Below are 26,302 nucleotides of genomic sequence, written 5' to 3' on the forward strand. Positions count from 1 at the left end.
GAACTCTGACTATAACTGCTGAATTTCTATGATTTTGTACAAGTAAATTCAGAACCTAACTATAACATCCCTGTAAACTTTGTTTTTTTCAGTGAATATATAAATGTTTCCGATACATATCAACATGGCGTTTGGTATTAGCAAAAATCACAGTTCCTGTAGTGCGAATCATACTCACAATACAATGGTAGTATTCAGTGTGAAACATACAGTTGAAATATTCTTTTGGTTTGCAACATACAGTTGAAATATTATTTTTGGCTTGCCAGTCACCATCTCCTAGTATAGTCATGCATGCCTAGCATACTCTAGCTGTTGCAGTAATGAAGAACAGAACAACCAACCCAAATCCACCCAGTCTTTTTAGTGATGTCTGTCCTAAATCTTTGCAGGTGTCAGTTCATATCGGCCAGGGCTGGGGCAATCTAGGCATGGGGATACCCGGGCCAGAGGGTCGATGGAACCCCATGTCTCACAATTAATGCACTTTTGTCGCAGGGTCTCTCTATCATCTCTGTTGTATAGCGTATCCAGGCTCCAGCTGCACTGTGTTGAGCTAGCGGGCTCTCTAGCCAACAGGGCCTCCGTAGAACTACCTAGCAACAAAACCACATAACTACTGTACAATCGTAAACTGTATGGGTGGTACAATCAGTTTTATTTATATGATGCATGTTGTGTAATAAGTTTTGTCATACAGGAACCATCAGACAGAATAGATAAACCAGTAACTATATACATATCAGCACATGGACATGTTAATGCAAATGTCTTAATTAGAAATTATTAATGAATGCTTATGTGTTCTGAATAATGAATTTAGTAGAAAATGAATACCGTAGGGCAAAATAATGTGCACGTTTGAAATTGTGACCTCGGAGAATGTCCACCAGTATTTACGAATTATACTAAATGAGTGAATAACATACATGAAATATTGAAAATATATTCGATTAATGTAGTAATATGTCATATTGAGAGTTATAACCTATGTTCTGTATAATTGTAGGCCTTAACTTAGCTAGTGTCTTGGCCTAGTCTTGCCAGGCCTCATGCAGAAAGCTGAATTTCTTAACGTTCAATGGAAAAATGCTGACAAAATTAACTGACCGTGAACTGCTTGTTGTTTAATAAAATGCCTAACTGGATCTTCTATGGGAACCGACGGACAGGAGATCATGTCTCCTGAAAGTATCGAAAAGTGTGTAATGTGTGCTAGATGTACTTTCCCAGGACTCTAACAATGTAGAACCTGACTGGAGAAGAAGATGCAACATTTTTGATACCTGACTAGCCGGATGATGAGAACACCATGAAGCGGACCACTCAACAACATGTGAACTGTGAAATATTAGAATTCATAGATTTGGAGCATATACATTATTGGTTAGAGTAATAACGTACGACTAATTGACCTATTGGAAATTGTGGGATAATCTGGATGACTTTGATATAACAACGTGACAGAGGGAAGAGAGTTCAGATGTTAGGGGAGCAGACCTTGTTCCGATTTTGTGATGCTATATTGAGAAGAGACGTGATTCGAGAATCTGTCATCGGGCTCATACTCTCTGACTGAGAGCCTGATGTGATGCTGATCGACTGATGACTTGAGGACAAAGACTGCCTCTGTTGCTTACCCATACTGTGGATAGGTAGATATGACAGTGACTGAAATGTGTTTTTGTGCCTTTTCTTTCTAGGTACCAACTGCACTGTCTAAATGGTGTTCTTAGCTAGATGTTTTTCTAAACTCTTGTTTCTAAATTGTTTTGCATGAAGTCCCACATGCTGATGCTAATCTGGGTTAGATGAGGGTTTTCCTTACATGACATTGACAGATTACAGAGATAAATGGTTGACAGACTGTTTTGCTGAACTTCATGACCAGAAATGACTTATTGCCCTTCATTCTTTTATTGACCTGTGTAAATGCTTTAGAATGTACTCTGATGCAAGCTTTGATTAGTTTGTGTTTTTGGCGTCTTCTAACAATTTAATGCTGAGTTTTATTTGAATTGAATCACGTTGAATTAATCTCATGACTTAGTATTGTAATCAATAGGGAAATAAAATTACTAAAATGTATATTGAGGTGTGGTTATTCATGGCTGAAAGGCCATGGTGTGATGCTTATTGTTTTTAATTACCATTGATTGATGCCTTGTCTAATGGTTATTGAATTTTGTGCATTGATTATTGAGAACATAGGTCACTCCATGGCTGGGAAACTCCTGGCGAATCAAAAGATTTGTCGACCTATACACGTCACCTTGTAAGTTTACTTATTAAGGACCGACGCGCTAGCAGACCTGAAGAGATATTAGAGAGTTAAAGTAGTGGGTGAACAAGGAAGTCAAATAATCTCTTTCCCTCTTAAAAAGGCGAGATTTTAGGGATGTTTTGATAGTGGTAGGAGAGGCAGTTGAGCATATTTCAGCCTGGAACCTATTCCAGCTCGGAGCCTATTCTAGCTATAATGTCTGAGTAAGTGGAATGAACAGAATTGTGAGGCAGCAGCGGTGGGTTAACTGGAGACTGTGTAGGAGGTTTTCGTTAGTTGACAAAGCGTTTGTAGACTGCATATCTATTAAGCATTTGTGGTAAGTTGCTGGAGATACATTTTCTACAGTTTGGTATATTAATCAAATAAGGCTACATGGAGTGGCATTGTGTGGCGAGAATTTAAATTATATGGCACGGTTTAATTATATTGTGTGGACTGAAGTTTTGTGGTGTCAAGTGGCATTGTATGGCATGGAAATGTGTAGCATTGAACGGAGTTGTGCAGTTGTGGCATGGTGTGTAGTGGAATTATGTGGATAATGATGTGGTATTGTGTAGTGGAATTATGTGGAGTGAGATTGTGTGTCAGAGTGTAAATATTGTGTAGTAGTATTGTGTGGAGTAAAATGTAATGGCGTGGAAGTATGTGGTGTTTGATTGTGTGGCATGATGTGGAATTCTGTGTTGTGGATCAGATATATGTGGTGTACGTAGTAGAATTATGTGTTGTGGAATTCTGTGGTGTGGAATTGTATGGCGTGGTGTGAAGTATATTTATATGGCATGGTGCGGAGTTTAATTTTGTGGAGCGTACTTACGCGTTTTGGAGCCGAATGGATATATGTGGACTGTAATTATGGATTGTAATTATTTGTCGTGCAATTATTTGCAGTTGAATTGTGTTGCGTGGAGGTTAAATATTTAGACCAACTGAGTGTAGGGCACAGTCTGTATCGGTTACCTGTATTGTCCAGTGATCTTTGTAGGGCTTAGATTGCAGTTGACTTGGAATGCAGGAAACACGTCTACTGCAGTGTTGAGGGAAGGAATTTCCTTCATGGGAGGTGAGACGATGTTTCTCTTTCCTGTTCCCTCACCCCCTGAAATGTCTAGTACATTGTGAATGCCATCTAGCAGCTGTTTATGCCACACCTGCGAGTGCTTGAGGCTTCGGGCGGGTGGATTTATCATCTCTTAAGTTTCAATGCGGGCTCTACCGGGGGAGAGGGCCATGGTGATTGGAAGCGGCTCACGGAGTCCTCTGTATTTACTCAGTGAGCCTGTTTTCAGCTTTTATTTTCTGAACCGGCACAACATATTACTTCTGCCGGTTCAGTTCTCTCGAGAGACATGCTTTTGCGGAGGCTTTTCACCTTCGGCGTGCTGAGTCACTTTTGTTTAGTCAGTGGCGTTTGTGCAGCTTTTCTCTCTGGCAGCATGTTAATCTGAAACATACATCTGCATGAGGGGCAGAAATTGTTATTCTATTCCTCCTGCTAGATCATGGCAGTAACAGCTTGTCTGCAGTGATATTTTCTTGGATGTTCTTTAATTTACGAGCATCTTCAGGGTCATCCATTAATGCAAGAAACAAAATGGTCTGTCTGTAGAAGTTTTATGTCCAGAAAAAGCTCATTCGCGGGTGGGGGGGGAAATACAGAAATACAAGCAACGGAGTGGTAAGGAGAGGAAGAAAGACACACATTACAGCATGATCTGCAGAGGGAAAGAAGCAAAAGGGGTGGGGATTGGTGGGAGGAGACAGAACGAGTGAAAACACAAGTCCTCATATGGAGTGCTTAAAGACACATAAAGTAGCTTCAAAATATGGGAGAAGTGGACAGCACAAATACTTGGTCCATGCTATAGGGGAGGACTAAACTCAAGAAAAGGCAAGACGCATGCATGCTAAGGACAAATGGGAACAAAGGATATGAGAGTGATGTTAAAGCAAACAAATGGTAAGCTTTTATAATGTAGTCCTAGATCCTTTCAGCTGCCTTCAACCATCTCACACTCATTCGCACCCTGGAGTCTCCAAGGGGATTCACCAACCACTTCACTGGCTCTCCTACCTTTCCAACTAATATCAGTTTGTTCACTTGGGCCCCTCTTGACGCCAAAATATCCCTCTCACTTGTGCATACGATCTCCTGTCATCTTCAACTTTCTATGTGGAGCTGCTTTGTGCTTCACTCACACATAGTAGTATCAAGATTACCTAGTATGCCAATGATATGCAACTCTGCTAGAAAGACGCCTTTTCTTCAGACAGCCAACACCTCAGACACAGCCTGTACATCATCCATACCTGGATGCTCAGCGCATACCTTAAGCTCGACCCAAGCAAGACAGAATTCCTGTTATTTGCTGTAAGAGGCTGTCCTGGTTTGTAGTGGGTACCAAAGGTACTTAAAACTCATACCAGGTCCAGTTATCCCTTATTAGTGAAATGTAGTCAGTGTCTATCAGCTAGGCTGTCTAGAGGTAGCCTGTAGCAGAGTTCCCAAGGCTGAACTAGGAGATATACAAAGCTCTTGCAATACCACTGTAGTCACCCAATACTCACATGAAAGCCAATACTCAGTGTTAGAAAAATATAGGTACTTCATTTTAGTGACACAATGCCAAAAATACCATATAGACTATACCCCCTTCGGAGGTAAGTAATATACACAATATATACAGTAGTAACCAAAAACAGGTAAGTACCCAGTTAGAAAACAGTGCAAAATAGTGAAAATCACAATAGGTTGCAATTGGCCTAGGGGGAACACAAACCATGTACTAAAATAGTGAAATGCAAAAGTTGGTTTCCCACCTAGGCAAGTGTAGTGTGTAGAGGGGCGCTGGGAGTATAAGAAAATGACAAAGGTAAATAATAGACACCACCCCAGAGCCCAGGAAAATAGGAGTAAATCACAGTAAGTTTCCTGAAACACACAAGAAGTTGTGATAGAAGATTATTCAAGAACCAGAAGAGACTGCAAGGCACCAAAAATGGATTCCTGGACCTGACGACATGTGGAAGAAGGGGACCAAGTCTAAGAAGCACTGAAGAGTCCAGGGAGAACAGGAGCCCATGCTAACCCGGATAAAGATGCAAAAGAAGAACCACTGGTGAGAAGACAAAGTCAGTAATGCACCCAAGAAGACAAATGCTGGTTCCTGGTTGATGCAGAAGATGTCCCCCACCAGATGGATGAATGCAGTCTGGTTTGCGTCGCTAGGTTCGGCCAACAAGCCTTGGCACACGCAGAGCTTGCGGTTAACGGAAAATGCCGCTGGCAAGGACCAGGAGGGACCTGGTGGCCTCTACCCAGGAGGGGGGAGACAGAGGGGCTTCTCAGCAACTTAGAGCCCACAGACGACCTGTCAGCACGCATAGGAGTCCCACAGCACGGGGACAGAGAAGGTGCAAATGGAGGCCCACACAGCACGACACTAAGGGATCCCACACCGCTGGAGAATAACTCAGGAAGCTGTGCGTCGCAGGATCAAGTGCTGAAGGCCTAAGCTGTGCTGTGCACGAAGAACTTGGTCGCACACAAGCCTTGGCAACTGCAAGTCATGCGGTGCACAGGGGTATTGTCTTGCGTGGGGAGGCAAGCTCTTACCTTCACCAAAGTTGGAAAGCTGGATGTTAGGACTGTCAAAGTCCCTTCAGTCCACCACCTGTGTTGCTGGATCCATGCCTGTTGCCTGGAGAGGGAACCCACGTCATAGTTAGTTGCTGCAGAGAGGTGCCTGCTGAAGCAGGGAAGTGACTCCGTCACTCCACTGCAGATTCCTTCGATTCTTCTGATGTAGACTGAAGACAGCCAGTCCTCGGAGGATGCACGATCTGGAAACTGTTGCAGTTGCTGGCAGGAGCTGAAGTTACAATGTTGCAGAAGTCGTCATTGCTTCTTTGTTGCAGTTTGTAGAGTTTCTAAAATGTTGAGCTGCGATTCCGTTGGTCGAAGATGAAGTAAAGGATGCAGAGGATTCCTGCTGGAGTCTTGCAATCTGAATCTGAAGGAAAATCCAGAGGAGAGACCCTAAATAGCCCTGAAAGTGGGATTGGTCACCTAACCAGGTAAGCAACTATCAGGGGAGGTCTCTGACGTCACCTGCCGGCACTGGCCACTCAGATGCTCCCAGAGTGCCAAACCACCTTGAAATCCAAGATGGCAAAACCCAGGGACACTCTAGAGGAGCTCTGGGCACCACCCCTGGGGTGGTGATGGAAAGGTTCAGGCTTCATGTTACAATGCCCCAGGTCACTCCAGCTAGTGGAGATGCCCGCCCCCTGGACACAGCCCCCACTTTTGGCGGCAAGTCCAGGGGAGATAATGAGAAAAACAAGGAGTCACCACCCACCAGTCAGGACAGCCCCCAAGGTGTCCTGAGCTGAGGTGACCCCTGCCTTTAGAAATCCTCCATCTTGATTTTGGAGGATTTCCCCAATAGGAATAGGGATGTGCCCCTCTCCCCTCAGGGAGGAGGCACAAGGAGTGTGTAGCCACCCTCAAGGACAGTAGCCATTGGCTACTGCCCTCCCAGACCTAAACACACCCCTAAATTCAGTATTTAGGGGCACCCCAGAACCCAGGAAATCAGATTCCTGCAACCTGAAGAAACAAGGAGGACTGCTGACCTGAAGCCCTGCAGAGACGACAACTGCCTTGGCCCCAGCCCTACCGGCCTGTCTCCCAACTTCGAAGAAAACTGCAACAGCGACGCATCCAACTAGGACCAGTGACCTCTGAACCTCAGAGGACTGCCCTGCACCCAAGGACCAAGAAACTCCCATGAACAGCGGCTCTGTTCAAAACCAGCTACTTCTTGGCAAAAAAGAAGCAACTTCCAAAGACTTCACGTTCCCCGCTGGAAGTGTGAGACTTCACCCTCTGCACCCGACGCCCCCGGCTCGACCTGCGGAAAACCAACACCTCAGGGAGGACTTCCCGGCGACTGCGAGCCCGTGAGTAACCAGAGACAACCCCCCTGATCCCCCACAGCAACGCCTGCAGAGAGAATCCAGAGGCTCCCCCTGACCGCGACTGCCTGTAACAAGGGACCCGACGCCTGGAACCAACACTGCACCCGCAGCCCCCAGGACCTGAAGGAACCGAACTCCAGTGCAAGAGCGACCCCGAGGCGATCCTCTGCCTAGCCCAGGTGGTGGCTGCCCCAAGGAGCCCCCGTGCCTGCCTGCATTGTTGAAGTGACCCCTGGGTCTCTCCACTGCTTTCTATACAAAACCCGACGCCTGTTTGCACACTGCACCCGGCCGCCCTTGTGCCGCTGAGGGTGTACTTTCTGTATCTTCTTGTGTCCCCCTCCCCCCCCCTCCCCCGGTGCCCTACAAAACCCCCCTAGTCTGCCCCCCGAGGACGCAGGTACTTACCTGCTGGCAGACTGGAACCGGGGCATATGTGTTTTGGGCACCTCTTTGACCTCTGCACCTGAGCGGCTGGTGTGGTAACTTTGGAGTTGCCTTGAACCCCCCAGCGGTGGGCTACCTATGCCCCAACTTTGAGACTTGTAAGTGTTTTACTTACCTTCAAAACTAACCTTGACTTACCTCCCCCAGGAACTATTGATTTTTGCAGTGTCCAGTTTTCAAATAGCTTATTGCCATTTTTACAAAGACTGTACATGATATTGTGTTCATTCAAAGTTCCTAAAGTATCTACGTGAAGTACCTTACATTTAAAGTATTAACTGTAAATCTTGAACCTGTGGTTCTCAAAATAAACTAAGAAAAGATATTTGTCAATATAAATACCTATTGGCCCGGAGTAAGTCTTTGAGTGTGTGTTCATATTTATTGCCTGTGTGTGTACAACAAATGCTTAACACTACCCTCTGATAAGTCTACTGCTTGACCACACTACCACAAAATAGACCATTAGAAGTATCTATTTTTGCAACTATCTTACCTCTAAGGGGAACCATTGGACTCTGTGCACACTATTTCTTACTTTGAAATAGTATATACAGAGCCAACTTCCTACATGCATGCACTATTTCACACAGGCTGCAATGGCAGTCCTGTAGAAGCTTTTGCATGGGCTCCCTACCATATGGGGGGCAAAAGTAATGATGCAGTCCATAGGGATTCCCTTGAACCCCAATGCCATGGGTACATAAGTACCATATACTAGAGGCTTATAAGGGGTGACCAGTATGCAAATTTGGAGTGAAATACTGGGTTACTAGTATGTATAGACACATTTAGGAACAGAGAGAGCCTGGGCACTTGGGTCCTAGTTAACAGGACTCCAGTGAAGCATACTGACAAAAACAGTGAAACATACTGACAAGTAGGCCACAAACCATGAGTCAAAACACACTGACATACAGGCCAAAATGGGGGTAACATGCTAGAAAGAGGCTACTTTCTCACATTTGCCTAGAATAACAAATAAAGAATGCAAACCTGGCTCAATGGCATGAACATTGATCGTTTCAACCCCCAACTTTTACTCTATGCCATGTCACTTGAATTCACCCTCGACACCCTCCTCATTAGAACTGCCCCAAAACTGCTCAATTTAGCAAAGAGTTGAAGATGCACCTTGGTAATGAACACTACATCACAATGTGTAAACATTCCACAAACCAGCTACCTCTCCTTTCACTGATCTTTATACTTGTCTTTGACCCTTTACAGTACTCCGGTGCGTTTTGCCCTACAGAAATGCCACAGGCATACATGGTGAAGCAAAAGCCACTCTGTTTTGTCCAAAGAGGATTGACATAAAAGGATAGTCAGACCAGCATTATCCAGCTTGATTTTTCAGCAGAAATATCCATTAAATGTCAGAAAGCTCCAACCTTGTTCTCTGGATGTAACAGTAACATTGCACTCTTTTGTCTCATTGTCTCCACCAAAGAGACAACAATATGATGAGGACCTTTGGTAGAAACACTGAAAGGGGAATGAGATTGGTCAAGAGAAAAAATTGAGGCACCAGAAACTACCACTCTGACTTGTCTGAAGCAACACTATCTTTTTAGTACCTGGCCATAAAAGTACTGTTTTTGATGGATTCTTCTAACCACAGGTTCCTCAGCTTGTGGTTATTCCCAGGTGCCAGACTGTATCTGTACACGCACCAAGCAGTGCTCCTGTGTACTTGTCGCTGGTGTCCTGTGATCTTATGTCTACTTTGTTCTGTTTCGAAAGTGATGAACAAAACCTAATATAAGCACCACCCATGCATACTGAGATCAGTTCCTTACTTTCCTCTCCTCCAGACAAAGATCCAGAGCTCTGCTCCTACTCTTCTTCACTATTTGAAGAGATTTTTTTAACTTCTAAATTCTTCCAGTATGCAAGGGGAGCATAACATCCCTGCAGTGTTCAAACCTTGTAGGGACTGTTGCAATCGGATATGTCACAAATCCCTATGAGGTGTGCCTCTGTTGTGTTAGTCCAGTGCATGACTCCTAAGCCTATGATGACTGCACTAGCATACATTCAAAAGTCATCCAAGTATGCTAAATGAAACTCTGTGGCAAAATAACCTCAAGACTCCATGCAGGTTTTGCTTCCTGTCGAAGTTGACAGTGGGGACTCACTCCTAAAGTCATTTCTGTGGCAGATCTTCTTTGCTGGTGAGGTATTTGAGTAAGTCCACAAAGAACCACAAGAAGTCCAGGCGGGACCCAGCCTCTTACTGCCATTCTCTTTCTCCAGAAAAGGTGCAAGGACATCATCATTCCTCCAGACTCCCTCCTATTCCAACGAGGAGCTTATTCCAACTTTGGTTCCAATGCAGTCTGAGTTTCCGGGTTCATCCGGTGACATTACAGCAGATTAAATCCGTTTGAAAGGTCAAGCGTCTCATATTTTCCATGCTTCCATTCCCTCTGGCATACCTTCGGGCCCCAAGTATCTGCAGGAGTCTCCTTTATGTACACAGCCAGTGGATCAGTCCTCAGCACTTTCTTTGCCCCTTGAGCCTGCTTTGGGTTTCACACTGTCATTGGTGCGACTCCAAACTGTGCGTTGGTCTCTTGGATGTCGACGTTTGAGGAGAGGATCAACAACCTATCATGGTATCCAATTCCAAGCCATATTCATCTTGACTGAGACTCCACCCAGCCCTTGTGTGGCTCAGTCAATGCTCAGTCCCTAAGATTGACATTATCGCATTACTGTGCGGTAGTACATAGACCCTGCTGCAACTTTTTGGCTCAGACTCCGATCTGTCTGCCCTATGGAATGACAATGCATGGGATTGGGAAGAGTTTACCTCACCTTTTGTTTAGGTTGATAGGTATGCAACAGAGGAGGGCTGCTGAAATCCTTGACCTTCATCTCCCCTGTATTGAAGTAAAAATATATGTTCTCACTGAGGTCCTTCAGCCGGGCCAGGCACCCACCCTTGAACACGCCCTCACTGACACGTTATTGAGCACCTTGGGCTAAACCAATGTCTGGTCTTCCAGTCTATCACCCGATTGCACGCTGCCATAGACCTGTGCCAGGCGACCCAGAGATTTTAAGCCAGTATCCGGCTACCAAGAGTTTCGTGGTGAGAAGGCATCCACCAGCAAAGTGATCCTGAATACCTTTCTGACTTCTTCTGACAGAGAGTCCAGCTTTGACAAGAGAATGTTTTCATTGGCTTGCCTTGCCCTGAGGTTTGTCAACTCCAGTTGCCTTCTAGAACTTTATAACAATGCACTTTGAGACATACTAGGGTGAGGTCTTACCGGCAGTCCCCGAAGGTTTATGGGCTGTCTTGGCCCAACCATTCTGGATGGTCGGGATGCAGCTAAGTTCATCATCCGCTTAGGCCTAGATACCAATGATTTTCTAGGTCGGGCTTTTGGAAGGCTTCTTGAGCATTTCCAGGCATGCCCCTCAGTGATTCCCATCTGTTGGGCAAAAAGGCAAGCTCTGCTCTGGAGAGTTTTTAAAAGAGGCAAGCTACAGCGCACACTTTGGACTTTTCAGAGCCAGTCTGGCAAACCCCCCCAACAGTTCCTCCCTTTTTGGAGGCATTCCAGAAGCTTGGTATATTGACATAAGACCCCGCTGCTCACACAACAAGCCTCCCAGCCCATTGAAGATCAGGGCAGTGTGCACGAAAGACAAAGATCAGGCCATCAGGATCAGCCCATTTCCCATTCCACTGGCCCTCCAGCAACAACTTCAAAACCTCTTTAGTGCACCCTTAGTGGCACACAGTCATCTGTTAGAAGGTTAGGTCAGACACTTCCTTCAAGGATGGCAGAGCGTTTCATCTGACAGGTGGTTCTTCTAATTGTAAAATGGGAGTCTACGCCCTGCCATTCCTTTACGAGCTACTGCACCTGCCACCTACACCAGAGCATCTTTGAGAGGTCCATCTGTCCTTTTTGCACCAGTAGGTGTAGACTCTTTTGACCACAGCAGCTATAGAGAGGGTACTGCCTCAAAAGTGGGGCCCATATATGTTATACCTGATTCTTCCTTGTGTCGAAGAAGAAAGGAGACCTTCGTCCAATGCTTCCTGGCACAACTGCCCTTGGATCAACTGAATGCATGTTTTTATACACATATTGCTATTTGCCAAAAAAACAAAACCTTTAGATGTGTGGTAAGAGGGAAGCGCTATTAACTGGGAATCTGTTACGAGACAAAACCCCAGCTTGTTAACAAATATGATGGTAATGGCATTCTCCTCTGTAAATGTAACCATGGATACACTCAGTTGAGTGACTGGATGATAAATACCATACGCTCAAAAGGGTGATCAGACTTTGCTACTGTCAAACTTCTGCTTGACCTATCTTTGTCAGTACCCCATACTGATGATACAATTAATTGCTGCAGTCCTGAACATGATCTAAGAACAGACCATTCCCCACACAAAGATTATTGTGTTTTCAACAGATGACTGGTCTAATTGTGTCAAATTTTCACTTGAAGGCTTTTTATGAGACTATGTAATAGTGCTTGAGAGCCAATTATACAGCAGCCTTTCAAACTAAATTTGGAAATTTCCTGCATTGGTTCAGCATCTACAATGGTCAGTGACAAACTTGATTTTGGAAGAACCATTTCAGATCTCCAGATCCCAGTTTATTATTGTGGCAGATGCTCCCCTATTACTGCGAGGAGCCCATCTGGGTGACAAGGTTTTTATAAGCCTTTGGACTGCACAGAAGAATGCCCTTCACATAAACGTTCTGCCCCCTAAGAACAGTCTGTCTAGCCACGAAGGCCTTCGTTTCTCTTACGGTATGGACATGAACTCAGATTTTAGCAGAGAGCATGATCACCATGCTTTATATAATTAGAGGTGGATATTAAAATAAAGTGGTTGTGCAGCTTTGACATTGGTCTTTAGATAAAGAATTTAGAGTTTCAGCTTCTTATATTGTAGACTGCTCTCAATGTGAGGGTGCAAATAAATAAACCATTCTTCCTATGGCTTTATTTGTTGCAGTTGACACTGTAAGTGTTACAGCTGTACTTTGACCTGAATTCCTTGCTCACTATGCCACAGGATTCAGGCTGTTCATCTCTGAGGCTTATATAGTCCAAAACCCGTCTTTAGTGGCTTGTGTTTTATTCTGGGGGAACCTGGCTTGGTCGAGGTGGACTATTCCTATTGGAGCAGGACAAAGACTGATTTGATTATGGCTGTTCTCTGTCTACAGTGGTATGGTGGGAGAAAAACAATGAACTATAATTCAGGCCGTGTGATCACCAGTGGCTGAATTCAAGCATTATTTTTTGCCACTATGTTGTTTCTTGCGCCAGTTGTATATTTGGCACCCCCGGCAAACAATTCAGGTCCTGAGGATGGCAGTTTCATTCTCAGGTCCTAAATGAAATCTTTTTGCTAACAGTCTCTCCTGCAGTGAATGTTCCTCTCTGTTGCTCTGGGTGAAAGTCTCATGTGAAAAAATAGGTGTTCGTCCTCAACAAGCATTGGAAATGCCAATTGGTCCTGCCTACGCAAGAGCTATTGCTGTTTAGTATGGCTAAAAGTTAGTGGTGTAGAGGAGAGTGGAATGCAGTGAAGTGGAGTCGAGTGGTGTGGAGTAGCATAGAGTGAAGTGTCAGAGTGGAGTGGTGTAGAGTGGAGGGGCATAGAATTGAGAGGCCTCAAGTGAAGGGACATAGAGTGGAGTAGAGTGCCATAGAGTATAGTGGCCTGGAGCAGAGTGTTGTAGAGTGGAGTTGAGTGGAGGGGCCTAGAGTGGAGGGGTGTAGAGTGGAGTGCAACAGAGTGTGGTAAAGTGTCATGGAGCGGAGTGTCATAGAGAGAAGTGTCATTGAAGGGTGTAGAGTGGAATGTCATAAAATGTTATGGAGTAGCATAGAGTAGAATGTCGTAGAGTGAAGTATATTGTCAGAGTGGCATAGCATAAAGTGAATTGCCATAGAGAGGAGTGGCGCAGAGGGGGGTATCATGGAGTGTCATAATTGTGGAGTGTCACAGGATGAAGTGGTGTAGAGTGGCCTAGATTGCAGTGGCGTGGAGTGTAGTGTCGTACATCGGAGTGGAGTGTCATGGAGTTTTGTAAAGGGTCACAGCGTGGCGTAGAGGGGATTTGCAAGTAGAGATATACAGAGTGGACCCTGAATGTTGTGTGGTAGTGCATTACCATTACAGACAACACATTTTCAATTGATAAGGCCATTACATTGAAACAGACATAGAGTTTACCTGATAAAACTACATTGCGCAAATTGGCATCACCTAGTGTTGATTTGTTTTGATGGTAATAAAATGTTTCCACCACACTTCAGAATTACAAAAGTGCTTGATTTGTGCGTTCCTAATTCTGATATATTTTGAAATATTTGCACAGTTCAATTTACATACGTTTAAATTTTGTTGTGTGCTAGAAAAAAATATTGTACAGACTTCCACCAGCACGCCAGTACCCACCATGATTGTCACATAGCACCTCTCACTTTGAAGTCAGAGAAAGAAAAGTAAACTCCAAGCTCCCTCGTAAGACAGAGGCCGACATTTGACCTCAGACTTTGAATGCACAGCAAGTGTGACAAGATAAGAATAAATTTGAAGGCCTATTTACAGAAAGCTTGCACTTGTGGAAGAATACAAAATAGCCAGGTAAATAGGCTATGCTGCACAGGAGGGACAAAGACAATATAGACAGCCTAAAACAAATCAAGCCAGCAAAAAGAAACAAGCAACGGTGAGATACAAAACACAAAGCCGATGGTAAGCAATGGGTGGAATGCATTCCTAGGTCAGCTTTCAAAATGTTCCCTAGAAGTCATTGCAAACCAGACAGCTGAGCTGTCTGCTAGGCTTCGACTTAAAATGAGTGCTGCTGGGCTCTACCTGCGACTATTGGCTCAAATTAAGCACAGGGGTCCAAACTGCAACTGTGTCAATTGGCACAGTTTACCTGATATTTGTAAAAAATTGCAGATCCAGTCTGAAGGTGGGAGAGAATATTCATGTTGTAGAATTGATAGAAAGATTACATTTGTATCATAAAGAAGAATTTGGGTGAGGAGACTGCCAGTAGTTTGAGGTGTTGGTGTTTTTTCACTTTGAGGCCCTCATTACAAATGTTATGGTATTCTGATTTGACAGTAAACAAGAGTTTGGAGCCAAATTGGAATTCTAGCTCCAAAGTAACAATCTGCGTTTTCTGGGGTTTGTTTTCTCCCTAGATATACTTTACCTATAAAAAACAGACAACACAGAATTTATCAGTAGCAAAAGCCTTAGCATAAGAGACATCATGCAGGATTTGGTACATAAACATAGATTCACACAGTACACCCCATTCACAGGTCAAAAACTGGTAATACCACACCAGTGAATTAAAGTATCCACTGTACATGTAATTCTGTGTACGTTAATAAAGATGTGGTTTAATGAGCTCCTAAGGCTTTTTAATTAGAGTGTACATAAGTAACTTAGATCATTGTGTGTGCTTTCTGAGATGTAATTTGTAATAGTTGCTTGTCCATATTTGATTCTGTGATAGGTGTGACACTGTCAAATCTCTAACCACTTCAGTGAGGAATATAATGCTAATGTTTTGTTCCTTTTCAGGCCATGAAATACCTTTCCTATTTACTTTATCCCCTTTGTATTGGAGGTGCTGTATATTCACTCCTAAACATCCGCTATAAAAGGTAGGCCAGCACGTTGCAGTTTGCCAATATTAGTACCACCCTTGTTGCATGTAGTGGTAGAAGTGACAGTGGAAAGTGTTTTTGCTACAATTTATTTGCTTTTTCCATTACAACTATTGTTCCTATGGTGTTCATCAAGACATTAGAAAATCCTAGGGTAGCTTGTTATTCTATACATATTGTATTTTCTATATGCTTTTTTTGTGCTAGTTTTCAACATATTTAAAGTTGTGTGAATACTAAGCCTTTAATGGGTCTCAAATCATAATTCTTTTTTACACAGATTTACCTCTCACCTTACCACTTTCACGTTGTTTTTAATCTTGGTCTAACCCCCTCCTTTGTTCTTGATGCAATAAATAGTGTTGGTCTCCGGGGTTCAGAACCAATTTTATTTTTTTTCTCTCCTGCCTTGAGTAGTGCCTGTCCGTAGTAATCACTTTAGTACATTCTACCACGGCAGTCACCACAAAAGATCTCAGGCAAAGAGCCCCCTTACGGGGAGCCCGTCAGACATTGCAGTGCCGGTCTGATGAGGAGCACCCCGCTGATGAAGCATGACATCCATCAGGATGTGTGAGGGCTCTTCCTCCTGAACTTGAAGGTTCCTGTGAATTATTCCTCGCTTGGAACAGTGTACTCTTTTTGTGTGAATTAGTAATTTGGGAGATTGTACACTGGACCATCAACCTCCCTGTCCCTCTTTTGATGTTGATACTTGAGTACAGCAGCTGTGCTGTGGGACTTCACTCTTCTAGTGTAGTATTTCCCGCTAGTTGCTATTTCATTACTTGTTCACCATGGATAGTTTCCAAGGCCTGAGTTTTGATGACAATGTGGTGGCAGCAATTCTGCAAACCCCGTCAATCCTCAGTAATGATGGGTCAGCACCTTCAGGTAGTCTCAAAGAAGACTGGGACAAGCTGTCCACCCTGAAACGTGATCTGATCAAAACCATAATGCATGGGACAATTATGACAGTATCTAAGAGCAAACATTGCCCCCAACGGCTTACTTGTATCTAATATGCCTAGGATCTTTCTACAAGACTTAGCGTTTAGGAAAGATTGGGCTCAGATAGCCTGGAAGTGTACAAGGGATTGGCTGGTACTAATTATCAACACCTCCAGACGTCTTGCTGATGCAATCACCATCCAAATCAACTTCTTAGAGAGCACTCTGAAAACTACTGTCACTTTGGCCGCTTTCAAAAGCTGCCTGGCTGAGATTAATTCTGAACTAAATGAAACTAAAGATTTCCTTACAAACCAGAAGATCTCTAAACTCCAAAAGGATATTAGCAAATTTAGCAGAGAGAAAGTCTACCCTTACATTCAAGAAGACTTTGAAGTAGACACAGTCCCGCTCATCTGATGAGTCAGTCATCTTTCAGAAAACCACGGAATAACAGTAACAGCTCTTCCTCAGATGGATGTAGCACGGACGATAACCATCCCCAACCATAGTATAATTACTCTCCCTTTCCTGCCAACCACCCAATGCCTTGGCAACCGCCTGCAACCGGGCATCGTAAGCCCCGGCTACATGTTTACAACAGCGTCCGTGCTTAGAGTGCCCCGGGGGTCCCATAGAAGAAAGACTTGCGTTTAGTAAAAACCCAGATATCCGGGTTTCTGAAAACTATGAAAACGGAAGAAGAACTACGCGTGGCGCTCGTTGTTGTGCCTGAAGGAGAGGAAACAGATGCCGAAGAGAGGGAGAACGAGATCACGAACGCTGGAAGCAGACAGGAGGGCACTGCGGAAAACATCCTGCCTGGAAGGGAGGAAGAGACCCCGGACCCAAGATTAGGGAAGCCCAGAGAAGAAGACAAGGAGAGAGAAGGAGGCTCCGAGGAGCAATCATTCCGCCTCGTCCCTGGAGGGGCGTGGCTTCAGCAGGTACGGTCCTGCATCAGAACAGAACTGAATGCACTAGTGGGAAGGGAGGAGGGTGGAGAGAGGGAGCAGAGGGAGGTTGGGAAGGGATAATTGGGAAGGCTAAACCAAACAATGGGGGAGCACTAACCATAATCACGGAGTCACTTCGTAGTCGAAAAAGAAAAGGAGTTTGTCCTCACCAGGGTGAAAGAGGAAACAGGGCCCCATCCACCATATCAGTTTTTTCCTTCCTCAATTCTGGATCACTACCTAGACCCCACCATTCCCACTCCACCACACTCACTCACTCTCTCTCTCCCTCTCTAACCTCTTCCATACTAATAAACTCCCAGGAATCCCCAGACTTTCAACTTACCTACTGTTCCCTTGTTTTTTTCTTCCAGTCCACCTGATATCACCGTTACTGAGAACCATATCCTCAGACGCCGGAGACCCTAGAAGAAAGAGAAACCTCAAAATATACGCAACGTCTAAAAGAGAGAGACTATACGAAGACACCTATACACTTGACAATAAAACCACTTGTATAAAATTCCCGAACCTGAGTGTCTCTTGTATCTCTATCGCTAACCCACTGCCACACCGCCGTACCCTTTCTTCCAACCTCGCCCGATGATGCCTTTCATGCCTTTTTTAGGTCGCGGACGGGGCAGAGGAAGAGGCAGAAGGAGAGGCAGAGGCAGGCGCATGCAATGGTCCAGGGAGGAGCCTCAGATGGTCACCAGGAGTCAGGTCAAGAACCAACCCCTGAGAGCCTAGTGGTGAATTTATCCTCCAGACACCTTTCTGAGGGTGAGACCCTTGTCCTCAATCGAGGTCTCGGGTTCGTTCCTACTCCTGTGGAGGACTTTTTCAGACTTAATTGTGAACTTTCACAATTTTTCCGTAAAATTTGGTTAAATTTTTTCTTTCTTAACAAACCGGCTAACTCAGCACCTGTTGACTCCGGTTTGAGAGCGCCTTCTACTTTTGTTCCCCCTTTCTCCGCCATTCCCTGTGAAGTTCTTGCATTTGAGAAGGCGGTGTTGGCGGACCTGTCTACTTTACATCCTAAACATCCCTTCATCAACATCTCCACAACCGAAAGGAGAGCCTTAGGGACACTTACAAGTGACACCAATATTGTTATCAAGCAGGCTGATAAAGGAGGAGCAATAGTCATAATGAATACCGATGACTACAGACAAGAATGTTTACCCCTGTTGAGTGACTCCACCAATTATTCTCACATTACTAGTGATCCTACACCCAGACTTCAATCTCAGATTAGGACCATGATTAAGGAAGCATTGAACAACTCTTGGATAGCCTCCAAAGAGGCGTCCTTTCTAGACACTGACAACCCGAGGAACCCGTACTTTTATTGTTTGCCCAAAATTCATAAAGGCAAACTGCAGCCTCCTGGACATCCAATAGTGTCTGGGATTGGTTCTATCCTAGAACCATTGTCCATCTTTTGTGATCATTTCCTTCAGCCACTTGTAAAGGGATCTTCCACCTATTTACAAGACACAAAAGACGTTTTAAATTTGATTGAGACCATTAACAATGCAGTGGAAGTCCATGGATTGATCACCCTTGATGTTGAGGCTTTATACACTAACATATACCCCAGGAGGCAACATTGCAGGTAGTGGAGACTGCCCTGCGCGAAGGCCCTGGGAATTTGTCCTCCCCTATAACTTTTACCATGCAATGTGCAACAGTAGCCATGATAGAGAACTTTTTCCAGTTCGAAGACCAGTTTTACCACCAAACCAGGGTTACTTCTATGGGCAGCACCTTCGCACCAAGTTTGGCCTGCCTCTACATGTACAGCTTTGAGAAACAATTTATTCTTCCAGCTACCAATCCTTTTTTCAATCGGATTAAGCTGTGGGGTCGATACATCAACGACATTTTGGTCGTGTGGCAATGCCCCCTGACTGATGTTGATTCCTTTACTGACTGGATCAATTCACTCAATCCTTATGTGAAATTTACCTCCACTATTTCTACAACTCAAGTTTCCTTTTTAGACCTTTTGATTACTATCCGCAATGGTAAACTGTCTACATGCACATATCATAAACCCACAGATCGCAATAGTTTACTTGCATACGGCAGTCATCACCCAAAATCCCTACGGGATAACTTACCTTTTGGGCAATTCTTAGGGTTACGATGTAACTGTAGTTCACCACATGTGTATGTAGCCCAAGCTGGTGACCTTCAAACTAAACGCCTTGCACGACGATATCCACCTCGAATCGTCAGTCAGGCTTGCAAGAGAGCCAGAAATAATAACCGCGAAGCCCTGCTGCACACTAATGAAAAGGAATGCTATACGCGTTTGACTTGCGTCTCGCCATTCACTCCTCAATCTAATGACATCAAAAAACTAATTAATAAGAGATGGTCAATTTTAACTAGCGGTGGTGAAATTATTCCCAGACCTCTGTTTGCCTTTAAGAGGACCCAAAATATCAAGGATATAGTTATACATACCCGCCACTTAGTCAACCTTAGGGTCAACACTCAAACTACACTCTGGAATCTTCCTCCCGTGGTGGGTCATTATCCTTGCGGACATTGTAATTTTTGCTCTTTGACCAGTTATGTCAAGATCCTTGACTTGGAACCAATAGGCCATTGGCGTCTTACCAAACACACCAACTGTAATACCAGAAATTGCGTTTACATGATCACGTGCCCTTGCGGTTTACGATATGTTGGGATGACTACTAGACCAGTCAAGACAAGAATAAATGAACACCGGAGTAATATCAGGTGTGGACGCATCACTACTAAACTGTGTGCCCATTTTTTAGAATCATCCCACAATCCTGACCATTTAAGATGGGTAGTCTTGGATGCCCCTAAGTTCAGGTATGACACCATACATTCTTTGTTCAGGCTTGAACAACAATGGGTGTTCAAGCTCCGGACTAATATAGATGGATTGAATGATGATATTCCTTGGGTGACGCTGTCTCAATAGTTACATCGGGTCCTATCTCTGCCACAGTGATCTGTTAGTGTGGTAATACCTCATCCGTTTTCCTTTAATACACCTACACATTTATTTTTAATTTTGTACGGACCCCGTTTGACTTTTTGGACCGTGTATGGCCTCTTACTTGATCACATCACCTAATATGGCTCTTTTTAGATGCAGTGTAAAGTCACCACTTCGTGCTAGTCCTCTAACACGAAGTCGAACCAATTTTTTTTTTCCTTAGTGTTGCCTCTTCTTGTTTGACAGGGGTCCCCAAGTCTAGAGAGGCACTTTCCTTTTTCTTTTTTTGACCTGACTGTTGTTGATATCCCGTTATTACGTTTGGATTTTGATATGACATGTGGGACCATTCTTTTTCCTTATTACTTAACTCAGGTGCTACTTCGTTCCCATTATGGCCTCTGTTGGTAATATAGCTTTTTGTCCCTTTTCTATTTCCATGACACAGACTGGAGTTTGGCATTCAGCCTTCTTCTGTCTCTAATAATTTTGACACGTGACCCGGAAGCGCGATTGGTCTGCGTTCCTGAACGTCCATTCGAGAGGACGCGCCGGGGTAGGTTCCACACGCAGGGACCATCGCTGCTAAAGTGAGTACGTCCTCTCCTTTGCTCTTCAACGCTTTGTTGGTTTTGTATGTCGACGCGCTAATCACGTGGCAGCTATTGTACATCTACGCTAGGCAGAATCTTTACTCTTGCCAGCACGACCGATTACATACCCTGTGGTCACTACGTTTTTTGCGTTGCATGCTAGAGACGCAATGGTCTCCTTGGCATCAGTCTAGGTGTTTCATAAATTATAGACAACTAGCGTGATTTATTATAGACGAGCACAAGTTCGAATCTCCATCTTTGATGTTATTGAGGGTGTCCCAGCCCTCGTGCATTAGTTGTCTGTGATTGGTTGTGTCTTCTCTAATATGCTTTAGACACCGTGTGAGGCTAATTTGAATCTAATTTGATAAGCACGTTGTTTTTTCTCACACCTTGCATTATGGGTTTCACCCTGTGTGTACACTGATTTGACACGGGTGATGTTTGCACAAATTATGTGTATTTTATATATAATTTATGATTTCTTCTTAGGGCGACCTTTTTGTTTATTTGACCGGTTGGACAGTATACTTATAAACAACAATTTTTTTTTGTATTAAGATAGACCTAATATTGTCTTTACCAATTGTGGGTCAGGAGAAGTCTCTTTTGTTATGATGGTCCTGATGAAGCGTCATAGCATCTGTTTAGACCGCTGGACGCGAAACATGTTGACCTGTGTCTAGGGGTGACGCGATAATTTCCCTGTCCCCATTCACTAAAGAAAGTGTTTGAGCATTACCTCTCATCTTACCACTTTCACATTGTTTTTAATCTTGGTCTAACCCCCTCCTTTGTTCTTGATGCAATAAATAGTGTTGGTCTCCGGGGTTCAGAACCAATTTTAGTTTTTTTCTCTCCTGCCTTGAGCAGTGCCTGTCCATAGTAATCACTTTAGTACATTCTACTGCAGCAGTCACTGCAAAAGATCTCCGGCAAAGGCGCCCCCTTACGGGGAGCCCGTCAGACATTGCAGTGCCGGTCTGACGAGGAGCAGCCCGATGATGAAGCATGACATCCGTCAGGATGTGGGAGGGCTCTTGCTCCTGAACTTGAAGGTTCCCGTGAATTATTCCTCGCTTGGAACAGTGTACTCTTTTTGTATGAATGAGCTCGTTATTATATACATATTGTATTTTCTATATGCTTTTTTTTGCTAGTTTTCTACATATTTAAACTTGTGTGAATACTAAGCCTTTAATAGGTCTCAAATCATAATTTTTTTTACACCGATTTACATAGATCTACCCTCACTATTTCCTTTAACAATGTAGAAACACTGCCTCACTTCCTGTTTTGTTTGTCTCATGCAAATGCATTCAGAGGTTGGGAGAAGCGGGTTCCTTGTTTGGGATCTGGCTTGTAGGCACCAATGGCAATTCTCCCCTCTATTTTCTGAAAAGATGCTTTATTGTGGGGAATAATACTGATTTCTCACACCAGCAGGTTGAGGTAAACGTTAACCGAATCTGGCATGATTGCTCAGTGTACTTAAATTTGCAGGGGGCGCAGGTCAGTGTTGCTTTGTGTGGCTATGTGAAGCATATCATCGAAAAAATGCCCTGATGAATCATCTGAGGACAAAGGGGACATAGCAGGCTTTGCTCGCACTAAAGTTGTCATTCACCATTTCCCATGAGACATCCGAGAGCGGCCTCGCATTTTGTTGAGTCATTGCCGAAGTCAAAGGTTCTAGTAGAGTATAGAGAGAGACGTGCATCCCCTTCAGAACCTGAGATGGAAGTAGTGCCTAAGAGGTTCTGGCTCACACATCATGGGTCTTTCAGTTGTTGCGATGGGGCAAATGAGTAAGAAGATATGTTGGATGATGATGGGTCGCCATTTAGGTCTGGTTTTCTCTTACACAATCACTGAAAACTGTAACAATGAGAATATGGAATGTTTCATTTAAAAAAAAAAAATGACTGCCTAAATTTATGGCCAAAATATATTCAATTCATGGAGGGGAACTAAATGACCTATCCTGTACCTGTTGACCCATTATGAAAAATCTTGCCAGAAGGGGTGTCCTTGTCAGTAGAGGAAAATACACAAATGGTTTTAGTAGACCATCTCTTTGAGAACTGTGGCATACTCTCTTTATGCATCAAACAATTGAAGCAGGATTTCAACAAATGAAAATGACCTAGATTTGTTCTCGAGGTTTATTGATGATAGAATAGTAATTAGATTAACTAGAAAATGCGATGCTGGATGATGTTGGGGATGCTGCATTTACTAGAAGCACAGCTGTGGCTGGCAGGTGTAACATCTGGATCATGGAATAACATGAATCAATCAATCACAAGATTTATAAAGCGCACTAATCACCCGTTAGGGTCTCAAGGCGCTGGGGGGGCAAGCTACTGGTGGTATAGCCATGTCTTTAGGTGTTTCCTGAAAGTTGAGGTCTTGGGTCTGGCGAAGGTTGAGCGGTAGGGAGTTCCAGGTCTTGGCGTCCAGGTGGGAGAAGGATCTTCCTCTGGCGGTGGTGCAGGGGATGCGGGGAACAGAGGCGAGGGCGAAGCTGGCGGAGCGAAGGTTGCAAGGTTGCAGGTGGGGGTGTGGAAGGTGAGTCTTTCGCTGAGGTAGGTTGGGTCTGTGTTGTGGAGGGCCTTGTGTGCGTGGACGAGGAGTTTGAAGGTGATCCTCTTTGGTATTGGTAGCCAGTGTAAGTCTCTAAGGTAGGGGGTGATGTGGTGGTGGCGTGGGACGTCCAGAATGAGTCAGGCGGATGCGTTCTGGATTCTTTGCAGCTTTGTTTGGAGTTTGGTTGTTGTTCCTGCATATAGGGCGTTTCCGTAGTCCAGTCGGCTGCTGACCAGGGCGTGGGTGACAGTTTTCCTGGTTTCGACGGGAATCTACTTGAAGATTTTTTTTTCAGAGCATGCAGAGGGTGTTGTAGCAAGAAGAGGAGATCGCGTTGACCTGCTGAGTGTGGAATCCAGGATGAATCCCAGGTTGCGTGCGTGGGTGGTGGGAGGTGGTGCGGATCCTAGGGAGGTGGGCCACCAGGAGTCGTTCCATGCTGAGGGGTTTGCTCCAAAGATGAGGATCTGTCTTGTCAGTGTTTAATTTGAGGCGACTTGCTTCCATCCAGCTGGCGATGGCTTGGAGTCCGTTGTGGAGGTTGTTTTTTGCAGCTGTAGGGTCTTTTGTGAGGGAGAGGATTAGCTGAGTGTCGTCTGTGTAGGAAATTATCTTGATCATACAGATGCTAGTCAGGAGCGATTGCTCTTTCACATGCTGCTTCAAGGAAAAAAGTTGTTTGGTAATTAATTGAACTGAATGGTCCAAAACAAATTGAGAATCAGAATGTGGTTTCCCTTTTCAGGACAAATTCTAATTCAACTCTGGTAAATTTTGTGTTCAGGCCAGGGGATTCAATTCAAACAGTTGATATGATTATGTTATGTAGTCTTCAGATTCCACAGGAGAGAAGTCTTACTTTCAGCTTTTGGACAAAAAAAGTTGTGTAAGTCCTGATTGCTTGTGAACAGAAGTGTAAATAGGGTATCAGCTTCAGGTGAGCAGGACTTTTGGGCATTTGTTTCATGACAGTATAGAAAAAGCAAAGCCCTCCAACTGGAGAAGACTAAACACTGTGGGACTGGGGCTGTTGACATTTATTTCTTACATCAAAGGGTATTCAATTGCAGTCGACTGAAAATAGAGTAGCCAAAGCCTTTATCAACAAGTGGTGAATAACAAGGTCTGACTGCCCATAACTTGAGGGCCTAAGCCTGCTCCGCCATTGCCGGCAGTGAATCTCAGTTGGGTCAACAATGTTAGAGTGGATCACATAAGCAGGGTTTTTTCCAGTATGCAGGCCATTTATCCATGGAGGTGTTCAGCCAGTTCAGTTACATGGGCATAGATTTGTTTGCAGACAAATCAAGTTGAGGTGTGTTATAATCTACAAAATGGTACATAGGAAAATATAGACTCATAAGGAAATGTAAATAGTTATCTCAAGTACATAGATAAAATAACATATTTAAGTAATAGTGTATGATGTATTAGAATTAAGAATGGTATCTTCGGTAGTCCCTAGAATGTAAGGAAAGTGGTACACCCGGGAGTTGACAGTAGAATGTTAAGAATGTAAGCAGTGTGTGAGGAAAAGAGAGACGGAGTCCGGGAAGCGTTGAATAAAGAACTACTGAACAAGTCATTCGGAAATCGTTATTTACGAGTTACTACAAGGTGTTTGCGATTTTTGCCAGGTTTCAAGATCCTCTGGAAGAGAGGTTGGGTCTAATAGTTAAGAATCACCTCAATGAGGTGTCTTTATGCATTTTCCCCCTTCTCTCTTGTTTCCCGAACTTTGTGCAGAATCTGTCAGCACGGGGCAGGAGTGGTGGTAGTTCTACTATTTTGGACACACAGGAGTTAGGTTCCCCTGTAGTTAGCGATGGCACAGAGCCCCTATTAGTGATTGCTTGTGGTTCCCAGTGAGATCAGATCTCTAATTTTGACAGAGGTTTAGATGTCCCAGCTGATATTGATGGTATGAAAGCTGAAATGCGAGTCTTGTTGTAGTGAAACTGCAATATGCAATGCACAAACCAAAAGGTTTTCCACCAAGAAGGCCAGCACTCAGCACAGAGTCTCTTTTTAGTGTTTATTGAAAGGTGTTAAGTCTCGGTCTTGTCCTGCACCTAAATGTTTAGAGGTTTCCATAAACCTTTGATGATTAAAACTCATAAGATACAGTAGGTGGCAATTAAAACATTTTGGACTTCATGGGTTCGAAAAGGGATCCTGGATTATCTGGTTCCCAGAGTTTTGTAATGTTGAATACTTCCAGAACGGTGGCTCTTCCTCCTTTGGACCTTTCTTTGGTTCTAACTTTACTACAAACATCTTCTTTTGAGTCACTGAGAGCAGTTCCTTTGAAGTTTCTCACTTACAAGGTAGTATCCTAGTGGCTGTATCTTTTTTGAGATATCTTGAAAATTTGAGTTCTTCAATATGCTCTGTTTCATACTTATGTACCCTAGCAAATGCATTGTCTTCATCTGGGCCTGCCGTTTTTACCCAATTTTTATATCTGGTTTTCACTTGGATCAGGAAATTGGTTTAGAATGTCTCCCTCAGGTGGTTGGATGTTAAGAGAGTTTTTATATGCTATTTAGATCACACTGCTGGAATCTCCTCTTGCAAAGCACATTTTGTTAATTTGGGATTTTTTTTTTAAGACGAAGGGGCCTAATCCAACTGTGGCCACATTGAATAGATAGGTGAGGCCTGTAATTTGCCAAAGCATGTGACTTGAAGGGAACAGTATGTCCCATGGTTAATAAAGGTTATGTTCAATTAGAGGAATAGCAGCATTTTCCTCTTCAACTATCCTTCTAATTGACCTTTGCATGGCAGATACTTGGGCCTAATCAGTTAC

At 44.0% G+C, this 26,302-nt stretch overlaps 1 protein-coding gene across 1 annotated transcript in view; it reads left to right on the forward strand.

The window, feature by feature from the left end:
• The window catches only part of CLPTM1L (CLPTM1 like), a 1,089,711-nt gene that overhangs the window by 609,254 nt on the left and 454,155 nt on the right, over positions 1-26,302 (forward strand). The window contains exon 12 of the mRNA XM_069219638.1: positions 15,324-15,406. Coding sequence (XP_069075739.1) covers positions 15,324-15,406 — 83 coding nt within the window. The remainder of the gene's footprint in view (positions 1-15,323; positions 15,407-26,302) is intronic.

Source organism: Pleurodeles waltl, chromosome 2_2 (genome assembly GCF_031143425.1).
Source record: "Pleurodeles waltl isolate 20211129_DDA chromosome 2_2, aPleWal1.hap1.20221129, whole genome shotgun sequence".
Taxonomy (NCBI): domain Eukaryota; kingdom Metazoa; phylum Chordata; class Amphibia; order Caudata; family Salamandridae; genus Pleurodeles; species Pleurodeles waltl.